Source organism: Centrocercus urophasianus, unplaced genomic scaffold, assembly GCF_019232065.1.
Source record: "Centrocercus urophasianus isolate 14NV4802_14NV808 unplaced genomic scaffold, USGS_Curo_1.0 seq_13, whole genome shotgun sequence".
NCBI lineage: Eukaryota > Metazoa > Chordata > Aves > Galliformes > Phasianidae > Centrocercus > Centrocercus urophasianus.
In genome coordinates this window covers 1875062-1902127 of record NW_024884475.1, presented here as the reverse complement: position 1 = coordinate 1902127, position 27066 = coordinate 1875062, and the positions used below count along the sequence as shown (strand labels likewise).

General features: G+C 46.9%; 1 protein-coding gene and 2 long non-coding RNA genes across 7 annotated transcripts in view; all 3 read right to left on the bottom strand.

The window, feature by feature from the left end:
- Positions 1-4267: 4267 nt before the first annotated feature.
- Positions 4268-8651, bottom strand: LOC122156851. Its single transcript, XR_006167681.1, has 4 exons — positions 7193-8651; positions 6689-6903; positions 5536-5612; positions 4268-5249 (listed from the first exon to the last, which is right to left on the bottom strand). It is a non-coding gene; the product is annotated as an uncharacterized LOC122156851 (long non-coding RNA).
- Positions 8652-8659: 8 nt separating this feature from the next.
- Positions 8660-14714, bottom strand: LOC122156850. Of its 5 annotated transcripts, none has more exons than XR_006167678.1 (3): positions 14312-14714; positions 10836-14003; positions 8660-9217 (listed from the first exon to the last, which is right to left on the bottom strand). It is a non-coding gene; the product is annotated as an uncharacterized LOC122156850 (long non-coding RNA). The 5 variants fall into 5 exon arrangements; XR_006167679.1 differs by having other exon boundaries at positions 8660-11035; positions 11246-14003; XR_006167680.1 differs by having other exon boundaries at positions 8660-11005; positions 11246-14003.
- A 53-nt stretch (positions 14715-14767) lies between these two features.
- Positions 14768-27066, bottom strand: part of DDRGK1 (DDRGK domain containing 1) — a 29524-nt gene continuing 17225 nt past the window's right edge. Inside the window, exons 5-9 of the mRNA XM_042812050.1 lie at positions 23368-23490; positions 21246-21284; positions 18453-18509; positions 17393-17441; positions 14768-16126 (exon numbers count right to left, since the gene is read on the bottom strand). Coding sequence (XP_042667984.1) covers positions 15954-16126; positions 17393-17441; positions 18453-18509; positions 21246-21284; positions 23368-23490 — 441 coding nt within the window. The 3' untranslated portion in view covers positions 14768-15953. The remainder of the gene's footprint in view (positions 16127-17392; positions 17442-18452; positions 18510-21245; positions 21285-23367; positions 23491-27066) is intronic.

The following is a 27066-nucleotide window of genomic DNA, read 5'->3' as shown; positions in this document are numbered from 1 at the left end:
ACCTGGCCACAGTCAGCACTGGGGTTGGGAAAAGCCTTTTTAATCTTGATAAACTTTCTGATCCCAACATAAATCTTGCAGTGATGACAATGGGATTGTGGAGGTGCCCTGATGGGATGTGACACCTTTTTGCCAGGTTCTTGGGAGCCCAAAATACGAGCCAAGTTGGAAGACAGGAAAATTCAGTGTTCCAAAACAATCATAATTTCTCCTGAAAATCACTTAGCAAGGCTTTTCAGCTAGCACTTGGTCCCTTTGAGCAGGCAATTTTCTGCAGGCTGGACTCCTCTCCATCCCTAGGCTGCAGTGGGAGGAAGAGTTGGAGTCACTGTGCCTGGAGAATTTAAAGACCCGTGGAGTTGTGGCACAGAGGGATGTGGTCAGTGGGCATGGTAAGGGATGGGTTGGGGATCTCAGAGGTCTTTTCCAACCTTAATGATTCTGTTTCTATGATCCATCTGCACATAGCCCAGAACCCAGGGGAGGTGACCTCCATGACATCTCTGTCATCTCCTCTGCCCATCAAAGCCCTCAAACACGGCCCCGTGATCCCAGCATGAACCTGAGGATACGAGAGGCTGGATTCTGTTGTGTGCAGCAATGGGGACATCTTCCTATTGCACCACAGCTTCTGGTGCTTCTCACCCTCCCTCCCAGAGCTCTTCAGTTCACAGTCCCATTCTGTTTTTGATGCCAGCGACAAGAGAGATATCCCAATTTGTGGGCAGGAGGCAGGAGGAGTCACTCCCTTCAACAAAACAGGGAGAACAGTGCTTCTGCCTGGACTCTTGGAAAGGGAACCAAAGAGAAGAACACCCAAACTGTGGTGGAACACTTCAAAATGTCTGTGCATCTCTGCCTTTGAGATGGCTTTGGTAGGATGCCAGAAGGACTTGGAAAGCTCACAGGGCACCGGTGTGTTGGTCTCACCTTGGGGAAGCCATGGTCTCACCCAGTGTCCTCACCTTCCCCCTCTGGGATGCACAGCTATGCATGGCCTTGATGGAACTGCTCTTCTTGATGTATTTTGAAGGCCTTGGCTGTCTGGGAGGCATCCTAATGTTGTTCCTCTGGTGGGATCTCATTATGTGATGAGCTGAACATCTGGATTAAAATAGATCAAATAGGCACTAAATCCTAAATAAGCCTGAGAGCTCAGTGGCAGCCATATGCTTCCTACTGAAAAGCTCCAAAAAAAAAAATCTCTCCTTGCCATCAGCTCACACTGCATACGGTGTTTTATGCTCCTCCAACCCAACTCTGGGACCGAACTCTTCTGCCCTTCCTCCCCAGCCATCCCTGCTTGGCTGTCCTCTGAACCTGTAGCCTCTACCTCAGCAGGGCTGGCTGAGGGCACACTGAGCTCTGCTGGTGAGAAGATGGGTGGGCACTGACACCCTGCACAAAGCATTTGTGAACAGGAGGCGGTGGAGTCCCCGTCCTTGGAGGCGTTCAAGAAAAGGGTCAGTGTTGTACTGGGGGACATTGCTTATGGGCATGGTAGTGATGGGTTGATGGTTGGCTTGAGGATCTGAGTGGTCTTTTCCAATCTTCATGATTCTATGATTCTGTGTCCTTAAGTGTCCTTAAGAGGAAGCTCTTCCTGAGGGCTGAGCCCTCTGTGTTCCTCTTGACTCCAAGAGAACACAGCTAACAAAACATTCCCATGTTCCATGTTGTTCCAGGATTTTTTTGCTAGCTGAACCCATTTTTAATCCAACCATGAACTGTTAAACACCAAAGCTCTGCATGAATCAAAGAGTCGTTAAAGGTGAAAAGACCTCTGAGATCATCAAGTCCAATGCCAGCCCACCCCCAGCATGCCACTAGACCATGTTCCTCAGTGCCACATCTATCTTCTCCTTGAACATTTCCAGGGTCATGGTTAGTGGGCACGATGGTGAATGACCTTTGGACTTACTTAGAGGTCTTTTCCAACCTCAGTGATTCTGCAATTCTTGTTTGGGGAACCTCATAGCATAGAAAATAAGGCATGGACATTGCCTCAGGTCATGAGCCTTATTGAGCTTAGTAAGACAAGGCCAAAGGTCTTGTGAAGTCAAAGTCCTCTTAATGCTCTCAGCCCCACCAGCACATTGCCCAGTGCTCAGATAAGTGCTGCCAATGCAGTCATGCTGCTGGCATCTTGCTTGCATGCAGCTTTAGCCAAGCTTTTGGCAACAGGGTGGTTTCACCCCAAAATACCCTGCCAGATGGCAAAGGTCAAGCAGAAATAAGTGATCATATTATAACCCAGTCTACTGGCTGATTGGAAAGAAGTGTCAGCACTGGTGAGAAGTTATCAGCAGTGATCCCAGCACCAGGGTGACAATTCCTAAAATTTTGGGGTGCTGGTGACTTGCTGTGACCACAAAGGAGAGGCAAGCATAGTGATGCAGGAAGGGATGGACGGCAGGAAGTCTGAATATAACGGTTGTAATTGCATTATTAATGGGAATTTGCACTAATTGGATAATTTGAATGCTACACGTTGGCCTCATTGCAACAAGGCTAACAAAAATTACTCGCTTTATCTGGATGTGGTTGTTAATGAGGCTAACACCAAGCTCCCCACTCTGTGCATAAGGTCTGTCCCCTTTGCCTGCCACCAAACTTCAAAGATAATAATCTGGAAAAGTCACCTGTGCGTGGAAAAATAAGGGCACCCACAACCGCAGCTGCCCACAGAAACCCTCCTGTCCTCTCCAGGCCCGGGTTTTGCAGGAGGATTAATAATGGGGTGAGTGTGGGGGTCCTGCAGGTGCTCCTTTCCCCACACTACCCATGGTCACGGTGGCCCTGGGAGACACGAGTGGCAGCCTTTGTGCTGCCATGGAGCTGCTGGAGAGGTCAGAGGGCCCCATTTGGGCTGATGCCATTGGGCAGAAGGAAGGATGCAGCACCCACCATCGGGTTGCACAGCCTGGAGGAACCACCATTTCCAGACACATTTCTCCACGCTGCCCCAGCTCCCCGTTTTTTGGCAGAAGAGCCTGGCTGTGCTGCAGTAGCACAAGATGGACACGCTTCTTTCCCCCTTCGGGCAAGATCCCCATGATTTTACAGCTGATCTCCCAATTCTTTTCGAGGGGAAACAAGAGGAAATGACATACCCCAGGATGGGAATTACTAAGTCAGGAACTCCCCCAGGCTTTGTTTCGGCTGGTGAATGTTTTCCTTCACCTTCCCCCTCCCCGCTTGCCATTCCCTTGGCTTGTTGAGAAAGGTCTGAATTTCAGGGTGGTGGGGGAAGGGATGCTCTCCGCGCCGCCTCTCCTGCCTCCGGTCGTGTCTGCCGATCCCTTCGCTGTGCAGGGTGATGCTGATGTGGAGTGACACTCGACCGCGCCATGCAGGGAGAGGGCAGCCCCTGCCAGCGCTCCCCCTCCTGCAGCCAACGTTGCTCGGGGAGCTGACCCCTTGGCGGGGTTGGGGTCGGCACCCCACTGCCCCCAGTAGGGTCCCCAAGATGTGGGGCAGGGCAAAGAGGGTTGGAGTAGGGCTGGGAAAATGTGTGTCTGCTGGTGAAGATCATCCTTTGAGGTGCTGGAGGGCAGAAGGAATCCTGAGGCTTGGGCTGACGTGGCTTGCAGATTTGGATGATAGGCTATGGGAGATGTAGCCAACAGCTGAGGGCTAAAGGTGACCCAGCCTCCATCCCCAGCCTCTTTTTATCCATACCCACCATCTATTCTCTGTTCCATCCTCCTCTTCTCCATCCCTGTCCTCCATTCCTCCATCCTCAGTCTCCCCTTCTCCATCCCCATCCTTGCCTTCTCCATCCCCAGCCTTCCCCTCTCCATTACCAACCTCCATTTCTTCATCCTCAGCCTCCTCTTCATTTTCAGCCTCTCCTTCTCCATCACCACCCTCCATTTCCCCATTCTCAGCCTCCTCTTTTCCATCCCCAGACCTTTTCTTTTCTAGCCATAGCCTCTTATTCCTCATCCTCAGCTTCCTGGTTCCTTCTGTTAACCCTGTGCTTGGGAAAGACTCACTGTTAGCTACCTCACTCTGCTCATCTGCCAAGAGCTTGACTTGGCTGCATACATCCCAGCTCTGTGAGACACCAAGGTCTGTGCTGTGAAACAGAAACCAGGAGGAGAAAAAGCAGAGCCTCTGTGTTTCCACTTCATACCCAAGTTCAGTGCAGGGTCTGAAAACGCCAGCTGCAGAAAACAGACCTGATTTCTCACCCCCGAATCAAGAAGACACAGGGCAAGGGACATGACCTAGTTTTCAGTGGCAGAATTTAATATTTGCCCTGCAAGGAGAGCCAACCCAGCTTCCTCTCCCTCCTGCTCCCCGGCCAAGCAGAGAGGCTGGCCCACTGCCTTCCCACCGGCATGGGACAGAGGGGAAAATCTTACAGTGCAGCCTCATCAGAGCCCAGATGCGCTGCTGATTCATCCAGCAGGGAAGCATCTGTTTCCTTCTTGTTGCTCTATTTGTGTTCAGCTCCAATGGCACTGGGGAGATGCGCTCCTCAGGATAGCACTGAGGGGAAGGAGCACCCCATCCCATGTCCAAAAGTTGTAGAATCATGTAATTATTCAGTTGGAAGGGACCCTTAAAGGCCACCTGGTCCAACTCCCTGCAGTGAACAGGGACACCCACAGCTCCATCAGCTGCTCAGAGCCCCTTCCAGCCTGACCTGAATGTCCCCAGGGATCACTTCTCTGGACAACCTGTGCACAAGCATCACTAGTCCTCATATGGCGTCGTCTGAAACCCAGAGAGGAGTTTTGCCGGCCTGAATGAATGCGATGGCCTTCGCAAAGCAGCAAGGGACAACTCTCTATGGGATGCTTGATGCCCTCATTCAGGTAATTGTGTGGATATAATTTGATTATTCCTTCCTAGTTGTTTAGCATCACAAAGGGGAAAGCTGCCCTCCAAGATGAGCCCGTGGGGCCACCACTGTGAGAGCGGTCTGGGGAAAAAAGCTTCCTTTGTTTCACCTCGTGATTTGTTGAATTATATAGGGAAAGACTTGGGTTGCTTGTGGCACGGTGTTTCCAGGTGTGGGCATCAACCTGAACCAGCTGGAGGCTGCACAGAGGCTTACCAGCCCTTCCTTACCACCAATCAATGAGAAACAAAGAAAATTTGGATGGCTCCTTCAATCAGTTGAAGATGTTTAGGAGCAGCAGGGCACTGCAAGAACACCTCAGCTGACATAAACTGTGTTGGTCCTCACTCACTATAGAGCAATCAATGGCTGTTGCTGGATCCCAGATGTGTTGCTCCTGAAACAAAGAGGTTGGGCTCTTCTGGAGAAAATGCAAAGCTCAGGCACCACTTTTGCCTCAGGGCTGATGGAAGTTCACAGGATCATTAAGGCTGGGAAAGGGCACTAAGATCATCAAGTCCAACCGTCAAGCAATCACCACCATACCCACCACATCCCTGTGTTCCATCTGCCCTTTTCTAGAAAGCCTCCATGGACAGTGACTCCATCACTGCCCTGGGGCTGCCTGTTCCAGTATCACTCATTCAGGGAAGACATTTTTCCTAATATCCGACTTGACTTACTTTATTTGCTTTCCAGTGCAGACGCCAGAATCAACACAGAAAGCAGGGCAGTCTTCTGCCAGGGATAAAAATTCATCCTGTGAAGTGAAGAAGTTTCAACAAGATCCATAAACTCCTAATCTGGCTTAGCAAGAGTGAAATCAGACTGAGAAATAGCTGGGATTTTAGCTGGGGGTGTTTTAGCAGGAAATCTGATGGCAGATGTGTGCATCTGTTGAGTGTGTGTGTATACACAGAATGCAACAGAGGTTTTAGAGAACAATGTTGTACAAAAGAAGAACAGCATAGGTTATTCCTTATCAAAATAACACTGTGAAGATGACTGGGCTGGTCGCCTCCCTCCAGCTCAGGCTGCCCAGGGCTCCATCTAACCAGACCTTGAGCACCTCCAGGGATGGAGTACCCACAGCTATTTGATCAGCAGTGCCAGAGCCTCACCGCCCTCTGAGTAAAGAATTTCTACTTAACACCTAATCTAAATCTCCCCTCTTTTAGCTTAAACCCTTTGTCCTATCACTGTCAGATCACGTAATAAGTCAGTCGCCCCACCAGGAGATGAGCAAGACATTGGCCAACCAACTCAAGAGGCTTTGGGCCATCTTATGAGCAGCAGATCCCAAATCAGAACTGCTGTGCAGGGGAGAAGCCATAAAAATGCTGGACCTGGAAGTAGCAAGGGGGAAAGAAATCTTCATGCAAGGGAGCGAAGGAGGCAGCTCAGCAAGTCGCTCAGGACCCAGAGCGGTGCCTGGCTAAGCTGGGGCTTTAGAGTGATTATAAGCGGCTTTAAGAGCAGCGAACGCGGGAGTCACACACAAAAAAAGTCAGCAAGGAAAAACAAACAGTGTCACTGGTTACGTAAGGGATCAGAGAGGCACTGAAGCGGCAGCCGGCAGCCACGTGCGCTGCCCGGGGTTTTCCAAAGTGCCCATAACGCACGAGTGGTCTTTTGGCCCATTAAGGGTTGAGGGGAAGATGCAGAGAAGGGTGAAAGGAGGTTTGAAGATAGGTGGCAGCTCGTGTGAGAGTGCTGACAGAGCGGGGTTTGAACGGAGCTGCAAAACCAGGAGTGGTTGGGATTATAGAATGGTTTGGTTGGGAGCTGTAGAATGGCTTGGGTTGGAAGGGACATTAAAAATCATTGAGCTCCAACCTCCTGCTGCAAGCAGGGCTGTCAGCCACTGGATCAGGTTGTCCAGGGTCCCATCCAACTTGCAGGGACGTCTCTTCAGTATCCCATCCATCCATCAAGACACCCAGAGCTAGGAACCCAATGCTCCACCAAATGGGATGAGAGTAGGGCAGGTCCAGGCTGAAAAGGGAGCGGATCCTCATCACGTGCACTGAGCTTAAACTGAGGAATCATTGCTGCAGTACAAAAAGAGTTCACGTGGATCCCAAATCTGTAGCACACGATCGTCCAGAAAAGACTCTTCCACCTGAAGATCCCACCTCTACCTTAGAATCATACAATGATAGAAGCACACAGCTGCAGAACATCCCAAATTAGAAGGGACCCACAAGGATCAGAGTCCAACCCCTGGCTCCACACAGCACCACCCAAACCCTATGGCTGAGAGCAAGGTCCCAGCGCTCCTGAGCTCCAGCAGCTCAGGGAGAAGCACCAGGACTTGAGCAAACCCACAGCAACACTGACCACAGCAGCAGCAGAGTTGAGCGGAAGCAGCCAGAACAACATGTGCTGAGCCCATTTAACAGACATCCCCTCCAAGACAGACACCCTGAGCTGTCTTTTTTTGTTTTATTTTTTTTTTTCTATTGCAAAGATTAATTTCCCTGGTTGGAAAGTTTGTGCAATATTGCATCACTCCGTTGTTTGGCTTGGCCAGTGAGCAGTAAGCACCAGGACTTCAGCTGGGTTGCTTGACTGGAGCTGACCCCATAAATAGCAGTGAGGTGGGGAGATCTGCATGGAAATCCATCCAGGACAGCAGGGGCCAAAGGCACCTCTGGCTTCGTTGTGTTGCACTCCTGTAAGCAGTCTGCAAGCAGTCCCTCTATTTGGAGAGTGGTCAGTTACAAAGAGAGGTGATAAATAAGAGCTGAGAGATGTTTTCTTTTTACTGCCCTATGTCCAGGAATCTTGCTTCCTAAAAGGGAAATGAGGAACGCACAGCTCCAGGAGGGCTGGCAGCAAGTAAACCAGCAGCCAGCATCTTTTATAGGAGGTGGAGAGCAGAGAGTTGGCCATATATAGTCACTGGGGTGCCCACAGGACCACGTGGGCAGGAAATCATGGAATGGCTTGTGTTGGAAGGGATTGTCCACTTCCAACCTCCACACTGTAGGCAGGGTTGCAGACTGCTAGATCAAGCACTAAACGAGGCTTCCTAGGGCCCCCCATCCAACTTTGGCCTTGAACACCAAATCAACTGGTCACATCCCTGATCATTTAGCTTGATTTCTCTTTGTGGCAACCTCAGCACAGGAGAGGTCTCATGGGAGTATCTCAGAGCTGCTGTGTGCCTCAGTTTCCCCTGCTTTGAAATAGGGCAGAGAAACACCTCGTGTATGCTGAAAAATATGCAGAAACAACTCGGATGAGAAGCAGAATAGATAGTTAGGAGGAGGCGTTTGCTTGCTGCATGAAGTTTCAGCTTTTCATTAAAGCACAGCCAAAAAAGCCTCATTTAGAAAGGATGATGAGGAAAGGTTTCCACTTCTCCAGCTGGACAGGAAGGTTTGCCTCCTAAAGTTGCCACCCAGAGCTGCTGGTGGTCTCTGGAAGAGAGGACAACTCTCACCACCCCACCCCTCTAACAACACCTTCTTTGAGGTCTGATGTGGCACCATCCAGCCATGCCCAGGAGGTCAAGGGACCACTGAGACAATAATCGCTTAATGATGGGGCATGTAATAACAGGACAATAATCCTCTAATGGTACTAAAAGACCTGCTGAGCTAATTGTGTTCTCCAGGTGAGCGTTTTGCCTTCTGTCGTGCCATGTAATGATTCCCAGCTTTCGTCCTCTGCTCACGTTGATGTCCCAAATGCTGTAACTTTTGTCAGAGCTACACTTTCCCATCCACTCCCAGCAAGCACCATCCTCCTTGTGGGGATGTTCCGTGCCTCCAATCTGCCCTTGTTTCCCTCGTGGCCAGGGGGAAGCAGAGCATCATCCCTTGGCACGGGCAGACAGACAGACCTGTGGTTTCTACGGCAACCAGTTCAGGTGTCAGGATGCTGATGTGGGGGGGGATGGGGACAGTAGTGAGGATGGGGATGTAGATGTGGATGCCTCTGGCCCAGAGGAGGACCAGGATGTTGGGATGCTCAGGGGCTGCGCTCTGCAGAGAAGCAGCGAGACAGCAGTGCTGGAAATCTCTGGCAGATGTCAGCGTGGAGCTGGGAGCAGCCTCGCCCAGCGGGCTCGGTTTGGCACGTCTCAGCAGTGAGCTCATGTCTCCTGCAGCCCTCGGGACACGGCGGGGCTGGATGGAGGACTGGACAGACACAGTGGTTGTCCTGCTGGGAAGGTCCTGCAGCCTCCTGCAACCTCACCACTGGGCTGCTCCCAGCCCGGCTCCATCTCGCCCATCCCAGCCTCCAACCTCTTTTGGGCTGCAATCCTTAACAGGCTTCCTGAATCCAGGCCAAAATGTTGTCCTAGAGACTTCAACACAGCATAGCATGAGAGAGGGATTTGGATCCCAAGTAGCCCTGGAGAGGAAGAAAAAAAGTCCTTGCATAAGTGAAGGTCTAGTGCCCTGGTCACAAGCTTCTGCTTTGTCCAGGGTCAGTGTTGGGTCCACACAGGGTCTGACAGAAGGTTTGAGGAGCACAGGTTGGAGGCAAAGCCCTGCTTCTGTGGCCTACAAGGGACAGAGGGGAGCAGTGCCTGGGGTTCAGGAACAGCATCGTGTTCTTGGAAGTGCTGGGCTGACCTATGATATGACCATATGACCTATGATTCTATGACCTGGGGTCGTTCATGCAGTCACATGCAGGCTCTCTCTGATGTAGCTTCAGACAGCAGCATGGACTATTACTTCTCCTCACCTCTTCACCCACGTAACAGTGATAGGAGAAGAGGTAATGACCTTAAGTTGAGCCAGAGGAGGTTCAGGCTGGATATTAGGCAACATTTGTTCTCCAGATGTGGTCAGACACTGGCACAGCTGCCCAGGGAATAGTGGGGTCACCATCCCTGGAGATGCTCCAGAACAGTGGGGACGTGGCACTGAGGGACGTGGTCAGTGAACACAGTGGGATGGGTTGGGGTTGGACACGTGGATCTCAGAGGCCTATTCCAACCTTAATGTTCCACAGTGATGTCATTGTGTTCTGCAAATACTGTTTTCTGCTGCCTACATAAGCAGTTTACTTTTTATTCTAGCCTTCTATTTATCCAAAATGCCTTGGTATGCAGGAGAGAGACAGTTCTCTGGGATGACTGCATAAACTCAGCATGAGTTCTTTCTGCCAGTCAGGCAAATAATCTCAGCAGGGAGAATGAGAAAGGAAAAAAACACAAAGCCATGCAGCATCTCTCAGGAACGGGCCTGGTGATACGGGGCCATTTGGGCCATGTGTCCACTGTGTTGTGAGGCCTCTGAGGTGAGAGCTGTGAGCATGAACTCCAGCTCCCACTCAATCATTAAGGTTGGAAAAGAGTGCTAACATCATCAAGTCCAACCCTCAACCCATCGCCACCATCTCCCCACACCCAGAGCAGAGGTTGGCACAGTTTTGTATTGGATCCCAGCAGCTTTCCCCAGGTCTGTGTTTGACAGGCACCCTCTCCATCCCTTAGGGATAAGGGCAAATCACCGCTGACAAAACCTTTTGTAATTACAAAAGGAAATAAGGTGGGACCTACCCAATGCTTCCTCTCCAAGGAATAAAATGCTTATACTGAAGAAACTCAAACCTATAAAGAGCCAGAGCCACCTGACAGATATCTATAGGCCCCCATAGCCCATGATGTGCTGTTTTTTTTTTTCCCCCTACAGAGCTGTATCTGCTGTGTTAGGCCATAGCTGTGACATGAAAGCACAGCAAATTCAGCAGCCAGAGCAGCTCAACAGAAGGGAAACACAGGGTTGTGCTGCATCAGGTCCAGGGGTGTCACAGCACTGTCAGCACCTCTTGCTGGAGCTGCAATTCCAAAGGGAATGATCCAGAGAGAAGAGCTGGGGCAGAACCTGTGTCACTCACTGGCTTCAGGCTTAGAGCTGGCAAACAGCTCAGAGAGCAATCTGCTAAATAACATTAGAAAAGGGCTTTAGAGAGCATCAGGTTGAGTGGCCAAACGTAAAGCATTAAGGGAGCAACCAACCTTAAGAACCTCTTTCCAAAGCTCCTTTGCCTTCCTGGAGGAACTCTTCGGGCCGTGCCCATGGTGACTTGGTTACGCTCAAGACAATTTCATTGCAGCCTCTTGGTGCAGGCTGAGGTCCCAGAGCTTCACCCCGATGCGTGTGCCCCCAACCACTGAAGGACAGGTCCCTAGTGACAGCCAACATTTCATGGTGCTAACTGCAAAAAATCCAGCGTGCAAATCTCCAGCGAACGGCCACGATGCTGTAGCAGCAAAATGTTGTTAGCATGCCTATTAGTGCACGCTAATTAGCTCCCACCGCTGCTCCTGCCGCAAGCTGGAGGATGGATTATGCCATATGCACTAAGCAGCTTAGTTTGGGTGGCAGCTCACAGAGAAGCAAGGAGCAGAGGAAGCGGCCAGCTTACCGAGCTCTGCACATCAGCTGTCTGTGAGCAGCACGACAGGATCCAAGCTACGGCTTGCAAGTTTTGCAGCAGCTTTTCCCTCCTGCAAAAAGGAAAGAGACTGATTCAGCAGAAACACCCTGCTTGTCACCTCCATCACGTCACCGTGCTGCCAGGCGAGGAGCAGAGCAAAGACAAGCAGGCAGAAGGGCTACTTGCTGGGAGGCGATGCCTTTCCCTGTCCTTATGATCAACGCCCCCAGCCCAGGGATGCACCGCTCCCGTTGCCATAGGGATGTGTGAGGGATGCTGCTGCCATCTCCTGGATGGAACCCACAAGCGTTGCTACCACTCATCCTTTACTCCTTATAAAGGGATAAAAACTCAGAGAGGCTGTGGGGGTCTTGGGAACCTCCAAAAGCCATCTGAGCGTTGGCAGCCTGCTTTGGGTGTGCCTGCCTTCAGCCTAACCACGTGAATTCATAACGTTGGTGTTCGGTGGGCAACCTTATGGGTTCACATGGCTCGTGCCAATGGCCAAAGTCATGGTGGCAATGTTAAATGCCTGAATGGAGGAACACGATATACTGACTGCACCGGGTCACTTGAAGGAGATGAGAAATGCTTGCCTTAATGCAGGCTCTTCTATGCTCACAGCCTTCCTTCCATCTCCACCAGTGTCCTGCTCCCACTACGCCTTCCTCCAAGAGCTGATGCAAAGTGGGATCATAGAATGCCTTTGGTTGGCAAGGACCTTAAATCCTATCTGGTCCCAAGCCCCTGCTGTGGGCAGCTTGCCCCTGACCAGATCAGACCGTCCACACCCCATCCAGCCTAGCCTTGAAAGAGATGGAGCATGAGCTTTCAGATTGTCCAGAGGAATATCTTGTTAGCAGGAAGAGATAGAGGGAAAAAAAAATGTGTAATGCAAAACCTTCTGGTGCAGGAGGCAGCCCAAAGGTACCAGCAGAAGCAGAGCACCTGTGTCCTGCACCATGCACCCACGCTCCTGGCTGCAGGTTCTCTTGCCAGGCTGAAATGAGGCCATCTCTCTGCTGCATTCTCTGACCTTCATTTGATGCTGACAGAAAATTTTCTGGTGGACAAAGCAGAAATCTGTCATCTGTGGTGGCCCTGGATCCAGGTGACATCTGTCCCTCCTGCAGCTCTGGTCTGATTTGTCACTGAGCAGGCAGTGTCAGGCCACTGACATGGGTGACCAAGGGGAATTCTGAGTCCCACACTGCAGAACCATGTAGCAAAAATAAGGTCTGAGCTCTGAATCTCCATCAGATCCTCTATCAGATCCAAGCTTCAAGATCATCAAACCCAACCATCAACCCGACCTGCTGAGTCCCACCAATGAATCATGTCCATTAGTGCCATGCCCACACATCTCTTAGTTACCTGCAAGGACAGGGATGGTTATTCCACCACTGCTCTGGGCAGCACGTTCCAATGCTTGTCCACCCCCTCCATGAACAAGTTCTTCTGATATCCAATCCAAACCTCTCCTGGTGCAACTTGAGGCTGTTGTTCTGCTCGAGTTGCTGGGCCAGATCCACAGGAGCAGTGCTGAGCACAAGCATGGATCTGTGTTTGTTCCTCTGTCTCACCACCACACCAGTCTGCTTTGTAGTGAGAAGCCTTTTGAAGGCTTATTGTGATGACACGGATCAATATGGAGTGGAAGGGCTGAGAAGTGTTGGGGCAACCTCTTCTATGGATACAGATGCATCCATAGGGGTCATAAAGCGTTGGGGCAGGAAGGGGAGTTTTTGCCCCTTATTTTAAGAGAATTTAGAAAAGATTACAAGAATTAAGTCTCTACAGTACCTCAAGCACAAAACTTACCTGGACAGCAGCTCTTCTGGTCTGCTGGTGGGAATCCCTGCATTCAAGCCTAAAGTTGGCAGAAATGCTCAGTAGTTTGCTTCTGAGGTTAAAAAAACAACAGATCTGAGAGCCCAGAACATGGCTGCTTCTGTGCAGAGGGGAATATTGCAGCACTGTGACTCACTGCCAGCTTGTGACAGCCCCCACTTCCCTAGAAGGATCAACACAAAGTATCAGTTAAAAAGATCAGCCCAAATCCCCCAGAATCTCCCTGATATCCATAGCTACAGACAACAGCTGGAAGCCACAGGGCTGATGGGCTCTAAGACTCACATCACAAACAAACTAAACAGAAAGTTGTGACATTTGTTGCTTTTAAATTTTTTATGATGCTTCACATAACCTATATTGTGGGCAGCTGCTCTGTTCTTACACTGAGATGCATGAAAAAGAAGAGTTCTCCTTGATTAGATCTCACACAATGTGAAATGAAAACAGGGTTCTGAATTTAATTTTTTTGGCTTTTGCCTTCAGGTGGAATGGCAAAATTAGGACAAGCTCAAATGAGCTAGTAATTATTATTATTCCTTCCATGAACAACCAGAGTACCTTGGAGCTCTTGTACTCAGAGAGGAGCATGGTGATAAATGCTGCATAATGCATGGCTGAAGTTTAACAGAAAAGAGGAATGTTTTGTGCAGCAAGAAATAGGGGAATGTTCCAACACTTCCTAACAGTAACAGGAAATTGGAGAACGAATTATTTGAATACCTGAATTTTCCTGTTAATGCCAGACATGACAGGAGGACCAGGTGGACACAGATGAGCACGGTGGCTGGGTTCTGTGCTTGACCCCATAAAATTTTCCATGTACACGAACAGGATTCAAGATCAGTGCTCCAGGTGAGTCAGAAATGGCTGGATGAATCAGCCTCGGGTTCTCCTGCAGGACAGGAAGAGGTCAGGGCTTGTTCTGAACGCCAAGGAAGGAGAGGAAAGCACAGAGGGTGCCCTGCTGCCAGCACAGCACAGCCACGCTGACATCAACTGGGTTTCTTTGCCCTGGCTCACACAAGTCGTTGGCCTCTCAATGCACACACAGTAAAGATCAAATTGCACACAAAAAAATAACAAAGAGTGAGACTAAATGCTGATATGATGCCACTTAGGTCCAAAAAAAAAAACACAAAATGGAAATAGTGGATAAGGACTGCAGGACAGATTGGCTGCTGGCACAGAGTGACATCTTACCCTGACGATTCATCTGAGATAATACAGTCAAGCTAAACGGCGCTGGCTCTTTCACAGACCATCCCAAGCCCTGTGCTCCAGTTTCTGCACAACTCCACCACCTTAGAAACCAAATGGAAAGGGTTAGGGTCCAGCATGCAGATACAGTGATGGAAGAGTAGTCACCACTGGGGAATCACAGCTACACTCAGGTGCAGACTCTCAACAGGCGTAAGAACAGTACTTGAAGGGACACACAAGTCCAATCTCATCTTCCACAAAGACAGACAACAGATGAGATTTAGTGAAGAAAGAGCTACAAGATTTCTTCTGTTACACTCGAAGAAACACTTTGGAGTGATTCCAGGGGATTTAATGGAATACCTCCAGCCCTCCACAAGCACTGAAGTCTATGGTGGCTGGCTTCTCTTACACACACACACACACACACACCAAAACAAATGCACATTTCTCCAATTCTTTCAACAGAATTTATTTTACTGCAAAAATAGTTTAGGACAGAACCAGAAACATCATGGCAAAACCAAATGTTGAGTAATTCAGTGGCTTTAGAAGCCTCCCATCAAGTAACCTCATTGAGCTAAGTGGTGCAACCCAGTAATAATGACTTGCTGATCTTGCATACCAATGCATGGTGCTGTGCTGTAACCCAGCACTCTTGCATAGCATCACATTGAGCAGCAGTGCAGAGATGAGACAGCAATAAAACAATGGAAGGAAGCATATTTCCTATCTCATCCCACTGATAACACAGCTTTTAGCCTACTCAATTTACCTCTAACTTTGGAACAGACAAAACCAACTCCCTGTCCTCCCCAATTATTGTGTGGATACACAGATTCAGTTGAATTCAAAAAAGGGAATTAGCAAGCATCAATTAGGTTATTAAAAATAAATATTCTTATGCAGGAAACACACTGACCCCCTAGAATTAAGATATTAGTAATCATTTACTTGCAACTTTAATTGCATGATTCATACTGCCAGACCTTTTTAATACATCAAAAAAAACCAAAGGCCATGAAGTGGGGGTGTTTGGGGTCCCCAGACACACTGAGCCAGCTTGTACTTCACAGGATGAATCATCAGAACCTGGTTGCTATCAGAATCGTCCTGCACAATACGTGAAGCAAGTTAGCCTTTCCCTGGAGGTGTGTGTGCCCCTCAGCAGAAGACAAAACCCCAAAGCCTCATTTCCTAAGTTCTAATGTTCCAGGCTGCATTTATCACTGCCACAACATTATACTCTGCAAGTGCAGAGCAAGCCTGGCAAATTCAGAAAGGGGTCTGAACCAAATGTGTTTGATATAGGTTAGAATTTGGAAACCAGTATGGGTACAGTCACGTGAGAGTACCTGCCTAGATAAAGTAACTGAGTGCCAGTTAATGATATCCCTGGTGTACACATGCATCAGAGTGCTTAAGCCCCATGTTCTTGACTAGCTTATCTTGTACGAATTTTTTATCAGCCCTAAAAGAACCAAAAGCAAAAACTTCTGATCAATTCCTGCAGTTAATGCTTAAACAAAGCGTCCTATTATCTCCAAACACTGCACAGAGACTGGAAGGGTTCCTGTTTGCTTTTCGTTACGTGGTTTATTCATTAAAAAGTTCAACTCCTGCAATTTCTCACACCACAGTTTCATGCCACAGTTGGAGCAACAGCTTGGCTGTCAGGCTGGAGGTTGATCAGGGAATTGCTTGCTTGGACCAGCTCTGCAATGGATACTCGTCCTCTCTGTTTGATAAACTGAGCCACAGCAGCCATCTCCTCTGGTGTAATATAGATGAACTTTCCTCTGTCATCAATTACACCTACAGGGGAAAAAGAAAGGACCTTCAAGTCAGCACTTTGGTTCTTCTCACTTCCCAACAGACATTAGTTACTTCTTTCTGGAAGGGGCCTTTGAACTGCTGAGGCTGCATTTCGTATCTAGGGCAGGCAGAACAATGTGCTAGCAGTCAGTTAACATCTCTACTGTTGAGCTTTTGACAATACCCGAGTGCCTGGGTAAGACTAATTTTGTTCAGCAAGTAATGCATTTTTTCCCCCCCACTGTGTGCAGCTAGTTGGGAATATCACAGCAGTGCATTCAGGTACGTTGCATTAGTGTTGATATTCCAGGGTCAGACAGCCAACTGAGAAAGGAAAAGCAGAAGGACCCAGGCAATGAAATCTGGAGCCCCTCTGGGAGGTAATGAAGCTCAGCTTCCACATTTTGGTAGCTCCATCAAGAGTGAGAACTGACCTCTTTGTTCTCAATGTCTTATAGGATCACATGTAAAGCAGGGTGCCTTACTGGCAGATCTTTTAGCCAGGACAGTTTTTGATTCAGATCACTTTTAGGTCATTCAAGTGGGTATCCACATGTACCCATTAAAACACAGCTGCCACGGTTGGCAAACAACTATCAGGTCAGCAGTGTTTGCATTGGCACCTTCCCCTACTTCATCCTTGGGAAGAAAAAGACTGACCAGCAATAAAACAGCCTTGTTCAGACAGGGAGCTACCTACATGCTCAGTCTCTGCTTACATTCCAACCTCGAGTGCATAGGTACATAGTTAGAAACAAGCACTTCACTTATTACAGCTCCTAGTTTTGGAGTGCTCTGGGATGTTTGCTTCTCCCAGAGCGTGCCATGCCTCGATCCTTGTGGGTCCCTTTTAACTCAGGATATTCTATGACACCCCATATTAGCTTTAGCCACTGCAGTTTTAAAACAGGTGTGCAAACAAGCCTCAGGATACCCAAACAATTCCTCCAAATTTCAGATTTCAGAGGATGTAACCTGCTAGTAAACCCAAAGGCCCCTCAGCAGGGTTAATAACACGCCGAAGCCTCGTGCTGAAGCATTGGGAGCATTTACCCCCCAACTTCTGTAAAATATATCACTGAAGCAATTATCTCCCATATTGCTTTCAACAGTAGTTTCACATCTGCCAAAGCAGAAATAATACAGCTTTTGTTCAAATCCTACAAGGGTGCTCTCCAGTTTAAAATGGAAATTACACTGGATGTCTCTCTAGCACAGAGGAGACATTTTCTGCACCAGCTGAAGAATAGGTGTTGTGGCTGTCACCTGTTAGAGTGCCATCTGCCATCAGGTCCTGGATTCTGTTAATTGCATCCTGTTCAAAAAGGAAAAAGGAATAACCAACCGATCAAGAGGAAGGCACAAAACATTCTGCACGCTCAGACAAACTACAGGATGATGCTTACATTTAAATCCTCAGTGTTCAACACTTCAGTGAAGGATATACATTGGTGGTTCCACAGAGATGGATGTAGTGAGCCCTTTTTAGAAATGGTTTGGTCTTAGAAAGTCAAAGTGAGCTTCTGCAGCTTGGGGTGTTCAAATAACTTCCCTGCCAGCAAGGAGTATTTATTATTAAATTATCTGACTCTATCATGGAGGGGGAGCTAAACACATTTTCCCAAGGAAAGGCTGTACTGTGCCCATGCAACACACCAGCTCCAAGAAATACTGTGATGCACTTCTCCAAGAATCTGGCTACACTCAACACACTGCAGAGCTTTTTTGTTTTCCCTGCTCCATTTCAGAGGAAACAGCTCCTTACCAAGCCAAAGAGCAGCTTGTTGAGCTTATTGCTGAGTTAACTCTATGGTTACTCCAAGCCCACTGTTCTGCTGCACCTAGAACTGGTATCTGTGTGCCAATAACCTTGGTTTCTGCAGTCCTGCCCGCCTCTCTCCCACCAGCATTTACAGGACTGCAGAAACAAGCTAGGGCTTGGATTTCAACTTTAACTGGGCTCACTGCATGCAAATTAAGTTCTAGGAAAGCAGAGAGAGGCAGGGGGCAGCACAGCCTGGATGTACAGCTCTCGATTCCCAATTATCATGAATTGCTCTATTAAAAGAGCTGCAAAAATCTGTACAATCCATTGGCCAACAAGCAGCCACTCAAGAGCCACACTCTGCCCTTTTCACTAACATCCCTGTGAGCCAGCAATCTTCTGTGGCTCTCTGATGAATATCCACTTTTTAGGGCTGAATCCACTGAACTCCACCAAAATAATGCCAGAACAGTAACACAAACAGTACCCTTAAGTAACCACTTTCTCTCTTACCCTTTTAAAGTCATTGTTTGTTCTTGTACCCCAAAAGGTAGCACTTACCTGAGTTCTTAAGCCCATATGTGAAGCTAAGTCCTCCAGCTGAATTACCTTTGTTTTCTATGGAAACAAACAACAGTTACATGCAGCTGAGGAATTAGAGGGTTAGCAAAACATACAAAATAGAACCTGCCCTTCTTATCCTAGTAGGCACTTTTCTGTGCTTAAAAAAAACCCCTTTAACTTACATTATTTAAACCAATCTGCTCAGTGCAAAGACTGGATGCTCTGACCCATTTAAGTGAAGGCTCAAATACATTAGCTAACATCCTTGAGTACATCCCCAAGAGCCTTACATGTATGGCCACACTTACATTATTGGATGTCATACTAGTGATAAATGCATTTGTTTCTGATCTTGAGAGTACACTGAAGAATTAAACAGAGGCTGCGATAGAAGAATCTTTTTCATCAGCAAAATCAAAGACTTAGTAGTTGTGAAGTTTGATGCAGCCAAGCTAGAGAACTGAATACCATGGACTGAAGGCATGGAATTGAAACCAGTCCATGGAATTCAGTTCTCAGAGCTGGGAACTGCCAAGATTCGTCACATCTTCTTTTAAAAGGAGAGGGGGTGCAAAGTCATTACATGAGAAAACCAGGCTTTACACCTTTGCTTCAAGATGTTTGCCCTCAGTGACAGAGCTCACTGGAAGCTTTCTAAGACAGCTCCTGCTGCGGGTAGCAGAGCAGAGGATGGGATGGAATGGGGATCCAGTCTCCACCCACTCTGAAATATAGCAACACTGCGAGGTCCCAGCTCAGCAAAACACCACAGATTTCATGTTTTAAAGACAGGCTTAACTCTCACAGAGCAATATCCATCCATCCACACTTCACCACATTCATTTCACTTCACGTATTTTTTTCTGCAGCTGTCTCCAACAAGGCGCGAACCAGAGCAAGGGCTCCCAGAATTAAGACAGACAGAACCTTTTCTCTTATTTCTACATAGGAAGCCAGGTGTCAAAGCACTTCTGAATTTGGTTCTTCAGCCTGTGCTTAATTTCTCTGACGTCAAGCCAAAGTGACTAATATACAACTACATATGTGCTTAAACACTGAACTGAGATTGTGTGACTAATCTGTTCCATCCATCACAGCCACCAGGGCAACGTGCAGAACCAGAGCCTATTGTATCAGCCCCTGGAAACCCTTCCAATTTCAGTGGAAGATCCCAAGGAACACCGACACAAGTTATGTTTATTAATAAAGAGCAGCATATTTTCCTGAATCCAGAGCTTGGCTTGCAAGACAGTGCTGTAGATAGGAATGTGCAGTTAGCAGTTGAAACAGGATGGTCTTAGCAGACACAGCCACAGTGAAGTCCTCCCTTCTTCCAAGAAAACCCCTCTGACTTCTATAGAAAGCAGAATATTGAAGTCTCTGCATGACTCCAAAATAAGATGTGCCACCTGATGGTTTGTTTTCACTCTATGGATTTTCTTAAGCTCTTCAGACATGCTACCTATTGCTTTTCCAACCTAGTCTCAGCTGTCTCATCTGCCTTGGGTGGTGTTTCTGATCCCAGTTGATCACCTTACGCTGATGACTCAGTGATCAAGAAACATTTTTGCTTGGTCTGCAACAAAGAATACACAGCCCACTACCAGCTCATACATTTCCAAATGACCTCCAGAGATCCCATATGATCTGAAAGCATTTGACAAAAGCAAACGTAGCCTCACTGCAGCCCAATGGCAACTGGATGCATCACCAGGTCCCAGTGGCACAAGAGACAGAGAAGAGCACAGCAAAAGATGCCTGCAGTGCAGCTTCGCAGTAACCCTGGAATGCTGTTCCTGTTTTCCAGAACTAGACAGCAATTAGCAAATTGATTCCTTATGGAGAGCTACCAAAGAGCCAGAAGTGGGTGCATCTCTAAGCTCTTGGTGGAGATGCAAAACGAGTCCAGAATTTGACATTCTGAATTAAGAAAATGATCAGAAGGTCACCAAGTGTGCAGGAGAAGTGCTTACTAATGAAGCCTTTCACACACACACACAGTATGTTCACAGAGTCCAGTTTCCAATAAAGGCCAAAAGGGATTAATTAGGACAAAAAAAATAATCACATAAGTATGCTTTAGGCTAAGGGTAAGAAATCACATTTCAATTTTGATACAACAGTGGTTAAAGCAGCATTTGTTGTTCCAGATCACAAGTGGAAATCTTCACGAACACGCCACAGGATTTAGACAACCAAGCATATAACATCATGAAAGGTAAACAACCCCTGTCAAGAAAAGTCATTTTGTTCTTTAAACACCCCTGTAAAACATCAGTGCTGTAAATAGCACAAAAGAAAGAAATCACACAGAGTCTGACTGATCTCTACAACGCCCCTGTTTCAAACACGCGCATCCTGCACGGCAGGCCACATGCTGGTACAGCACCTCTCATTCATGCTGAGCTCAGATGCAGAGACTGTGAGTATCAGCTGTGATGTAGGCAACAAACAAAAAGCTCAGATGTCCCAGATCCCACACTGCAGCCAACATTTCTGATCAGAAGCCCTGACAGCGAGTTTCACACGTCTATCCTTATGAATTAGGCTATGGGCTACAATTTCACCCCCCAGTAGCCAAGATAAAGCTGTAACTACAAATAACTTCAGCAATGATTAACATATTCATGCACAATCAACTAAATAATGCGGACTTCATCTCAGGCATTCCTTTTTTTACTTGCTGAGTATTTAAGTAAATTGAAGTAGTAAAGATTTCCCTTCTTTCTATCACTCAAAGTTATTTCACTTATTCTAACAGTATGGAAAGAGGAGAATAAAATAACTTACCTTAATGTATTCAATAAATTCCTTCAGAAAGCTGCGAGTCTGGAAAGGAAAAGAATTGTTACTTTACATTTATACATATTGAAAGCATCACAAACTTGCACAGTATTTAGCCTGTCTACATCTGAAATTTATATATATATATATATATACATGCATAGAGAAGACTTTGAAGTGGGGAAAAAAGGCATCTAGATTTAATCTTAACTAGGAATTTCCAATAGGCATTTTCTAAGCCAGAATATGGCTCAAGCACAATTTGTTTTCTGAAAGATGGTTGAATCTTTTCTTCTTCAAATCATACGTACCCTGAAACAATCACATCTGGGTGAGCCTGTGTATTAAGTACGTTCACTGAGGACCTTTTGTATGGAGGGAAAGTACAGAGTGATTCAGGAGGCAGCTCGTGCAGATGGTGAAGTGCAGCACACAGCTGCACAACACATGTGGAAGCTCAAGCCCTTCTCAAAGCCATGCACCTGAAATCCGGCATTTTAATGTAAGCAGCTCAGTTTTCAAAGGCCATGCAAAAAACATGCACTGAAGTGAACAGGAGGTCGAGTTACTCCGCAACCCTGAAAATCAATCAGCCTTAATTAGCTGCTTAACTCTGCAGCCTTAGCTTCAAGCAGGAGTTTCAGCACGCTGCTCTCAACACCACATGGCAGAGCCAGCTTGTATCAGGACACCAAAATGCTTCATGTGCATTACCCACCCTGAGACAGAAGGGTGGCTTGGCATTTTTGCAAGGCTGATGCTTCCAAATAACTAAATACCTGTGATCACTTCTGAACATGACTTTCAAATTGCCTGCTATTAAAGTTCTACCTCCCCACCCCTATAAAGATATATCTGTGTTGAGATCCATGCACCATCAATTGCCTCCCAGGCTCTTCTTGAGTGAGGAACACCCTTCCCTGTTCCCACATACAGCAAAATTAATTTCTTTTCATCTGTGTTCCCACAGCTGCCTGTCAATAAATACTCTCTACCTTTCAAGGGAGTCTGAAGTGGAGAATTTAACGTTTTAGCTACATGATCTTCTAACAGAATAGACACAATATAAAAAGGGTTTTCAAAAGCAAGTACTTGTTTAATTCTTCTCTGCATCTTAGGAAGTTTCCCATCATCACATACAACTTCTCTTGGTGCTAACCCTGCCACAATAGAGGAATTTCTGTTAATAGAAGGGGTTCCATGGTGAGAATCTGCACCCATGGTCAGCGTGTACTGACTAATTGCAAGCCCCTCAGCCCACGCTCAGTGATGCTGAGTGCAAATGTATTTAATTCAAGAGGGTCACTTAGGCAGAGGAAGAAAGGGAACAAATCTACATGGCCCCCCCAGAAAAAAAGTACCTATCATGTAATCCACTGGACAGCCCAAATTTGGCAGCTGAAACTCCAGAGCCATTTCAACATTTGACTGCAATTAAAATTAATTTAACACGTTTTCTCCTCAGCAAATTGAGGGTTCTACCTCCCACAAGAGAACCTTTTCAAGTTTGCTGCGCTATTATGTCAGCATCACATTTCAACCACCACTGCCAGCAGCTCGCCTGGAGGCAGCCACAGGAGGAGCACACTGGGATATTATACATTATACAGAGTTTGAAACCCTATCAATGACTTGCAGTCATTTGCAACACTGAGCAGTTTTCCAGTGGAAAGCCCACAAGCACCTAGATTGTGTCCTGTGATTTCTCCAGCTTTCTCTCAGCTCGATTTTTCATTTGATTTCACACCACCTAACTCCAAATCTGCTTTCATCTGTCTTGCAACCACATGGAACCGCAGTAGGGTAGAGTTGGGGACAGTAGAAGAGAATCTGCCTCCTCAAATTAGTTTTATTTCAGTCCTTACACAAAGGGAAGACAGAAATCATTCTCAGTGTCGTGCACTTGCCTGAGCACTCTGAACTAAGTGAGAAAGTCTGGAATGAGGAACTGTAGCACTCCCCAGGAAATTACTCCAAGTTAATACATACTACATACACATCTCTTCAAAGCAAAACCATTTGTCTGGATCCCATTTTGAAGTCCATTTTACAAGAGACAGAATGCAGTAAGGACAATCTGAATTTAACAGTGATCAAGAAAGCTACAATAACAGACTAGTGTACATACCTCTTCCTCTGTCATTGATTCTTCAACCCCTTCCTCTTCAACTACAAAACTCTCCTTCAGCTTCAGGTACTCTTCATACTCTCTCTTCTCCTCTTCTTCCTTTGCCTTCCTTTTCTCCTCTTCCTAGAGAGAAAAGATGACATGTGGTCAGCATGCTCCTCCCCAAAGGGGGTTTAGTTTTAAGTACAGTTGCGTTTCCTTTATCTGCAGTTTGGTCCTACTGTGGCAGACTGCAGATAAAAAGCTCCTAAAACACATGCGAGTTCTCCCTTGATGGTATCATTCATTTCAAAAGCTGCTCTGACACTCTTAAGATTGCAGTCATCCTAACAGGGTGTTGTAAGCCTGCACAAGACACCTAGGCTGGCTCTTGACAGGTCTGACACAGGGGAGAAAACCACTCTTATATAGCAAGCTGCTTTTGTAATTTGCATGAATGTGTTTCTTCTGAAGACCGAGCGACAGGAAGTTCCTGCCCCTAAATGCACTTTGATGCAACACCCACATTTCTGTATCCAGCCCCAATTCTGCTCTGACATGCACCAGCGTCCAACGGGAATGAATACAAAGAGAACTGGAATTACACTGGTCTCCATCTGCGTACATGAGTAAGTTGGACTGCAAGAGCTTCAAGTAAATCACTCGTGCCATACAGCAAAATACGTCCACACTGAACGTGAAGCACTGTGCCAACTGCTTTATGCAGAGAGAATTTGTATTATCCCATAGAAAGGAGTTTATTTTGTAGGTTTTGATGAATGCTCAAACCTAAGTTCCACTCTTAGCTATGCACAAGAATAGTATCAGTTACCTATGCTGAAAGAAATGGTTTTCAAAACCATGTGCCACAAAGCAATAAAAAACAACCAGAAAACTCTAAACGCAACATCAGTGGGGCAGAGAAACTGATGCTTGCACAGCACCTGGTACAATGAGATTCCAACTTCACAAACCTCTGCTTGCTATTACAGCACCAAGGATTGATTAGTACTTAGAAACACGAGTTCTTCAGATTTTAGTGTCAGCCTCTGTCCTTTTCCTTTACTATTAGCACAGGAATCGATCTCCTAAAGAACAACTCTATTGATCCCTATGTGCTTGCCATGCTACATCTTCAGCACTAATATGGCAATTGCTTCCTTAAACAGCTCGAAAGCAAACACTTGTTCTATTAAAACAGGGGGAGACAGGAACAAGTCATTAAGTATAATATGAATGGTTTTCAGTAAAGGCATCGTGTGAGGTGCTGAGCTGCCAGAAACAGGTGCAGCAGCATTGCCCTTAATTAAAATCACTGAAAAAGTCTATTCAGCCTTAATTGCGTTCAGCCAAACGCTGAGCAAGTCCTGAGGAGGAAGCATTTTCCACAGTGACATTCAAGGATGAGAAAACCAGAGCTGAAAGGATCTTAGTGAATGTGAAGAGTCAAAGCCATTTTTAACCATTATCTCACGAAGAAATCCTGCAGATCTGAGGAAGCACTTGAGACAAAATGAGACCATTTTCTAGGTCATTCATCACCATAACGATTATTAATAAAAGCTCAGCAATAATTTCTGTCCTTGTGTTACAGGTGCCAAGAACAACACAACCATAGATCATTCAGAAGTGTTCAACTGGTCTTTGCTTGAAAGTACATCAAATTTAATCTTCATCCTGGAAATGTGAGAGTAGGGCACTTAGCTAAGCATTTCCAGAAGCTTTTTCCATCACCCAGAAGAAAAAAAAAAAATGCAGCCACTCCTTGCTTCCCCCACCTAAATTCAACCACAATTTAAGCTGCAGAAAAAGAAGGAGCTGCAAAGTGATTCAGAGTAAAAGGAACCAGCAACAGCAGTAGGAGCAGGGCAGGGGGGAGTCCTGCTGAAGTCATGTTGTTTGTTAGCACTCATTTTCAGCTGGTGTTCCACCACCACACCAGCACTCTTTCACATGCCCAAGTCATGCAGCAGCTGCATGGAAGGTGCAGAGTCAGACATAGCCAGGTTCCCATGAAAAACAGCTTGTGGGTTATGCATAACCCACACATGGAAACACTCTCAGCACCCCAGGGACTACTAATTAAACAAAGCCCAATACTCGCTGCCTACGAGTCACACAGAGGGCACAAAGCTCAAACATGACTTTTATAAAGCCTGTATTTTTATCAGTCAGGAGGGTTTTTTTGCTTATCCCCGTTCTAATTTCCCATTAAGCGCTGTGGATTTAAGTGGTAATGCACGTCTGCTTGGAGGAGAGAGAATAGTTGGGCCACCTCCCTTCAGCAATGGGTGTGGTGGTGGGGAAATCCCAGCTCTATGGAAATTTGGTAACTGCTGATGTTCACCTTCAACTGCTTCTTTTGTTTTTTTTTCCCCTAAACTCTGCAATGGGTCCCCTGCTCTCCTCACCCACTTCAACCTTACCAAAACCAGGGGCTTGTTACAGCATAGATTTGTTTTCTAACAGCTTTCTATACCACGCTTGAGGAATGTGGATCTGGGCAGCCTGGTCTGGAGGGTTAAAACTAGATGATCATTGTGGTCCTTTTCAACCCAGGCCCTATCTATGAACTTACCTTCCCACTGCTCATTGCTTATCTTGAATGCAATGATTATTTCCTCCATCAATGGCACAAAATCCCAATCTTCCATCAGCTCAAACCCAGAGGGACCTGAAAACCCTCTCAGATTTATAGCTGGAAGCAGACCCTGACTATTGGGACCACAGAGCCTTCTGGAGCCCTGAGATGCTGCTGAGTAACTGAGAGATTACAGCCTTTGAAGGTTTACCATGCATCACTATTTTTAACAAAGGGTGAGGACCCTTACAGCACCATTTAGCCAGAAGACAGCAAGCTACTGTTCCTAGCTTTCTGTAAAGTAACCCATTTAAGGTGACACTGACACTGAGTGGTATTGGCCTATACACTAAGCAGCTCTTGTGAGAGCTTTGCCTAAGCAGCTTTCCCAGAGAGCAAACTGCTAGTTGTGTGCTCTGCCATCTCTCCTCCAAATCAGATAAAGGACCGACTTGCTGACAAACAAATCATTTATAGGCAGCTTATTGCACTGTGCAGTGGAAGAGATCTCACTGTAAGAGGAAAGGAGAGCAAAGACCAGGCTCTCTACAACCACCACCTGCTTGCAGTCATTCCTTGCCTGCAGCTTGCAGGAAAAGCATGGCAGTTCCTATGCCAAACACTTTGAGGTTCACAGAGCAAAGAAATCCTCCTCATAACCACTCTATGATATCACATCCAGCTTCTGTGCTGTTAGTACAGCATCTGCAGGAACCAACGAGGGACTTCACAAATAACTGATATGACAGAGTAGACTGAATCTAGGCTGGATGTGGCTCTGGGCAGCCTGGTCTGGTGGCTGGTGACCCTGCACATAGCAGGGGGGTTGAAACTAGATGAGCATTGTGGTCCTTTTCAAGCCAGGTTCAAGCAGATTCTATTCTGAATTAGAGTAGACATTCCTTCCCCATCACTGTTCAGACAGAAATAAAACCTTTAGGAAGATGTAGTGTCTCCTACCAGTTCTCATCTCACCAAGATCTGAGTGGGATGAGTCTTCTGCAACCTTTTCAACCTGTACTTTCTTAAAATTAACTTTTGGGAAAGCATGTATTCCACAGTTAAATAGCAAATAACCGAAACTTTAGGGTCTCAGCTTACAACAACTTCAATAACACCCTGGGGACCACGAGCCACTC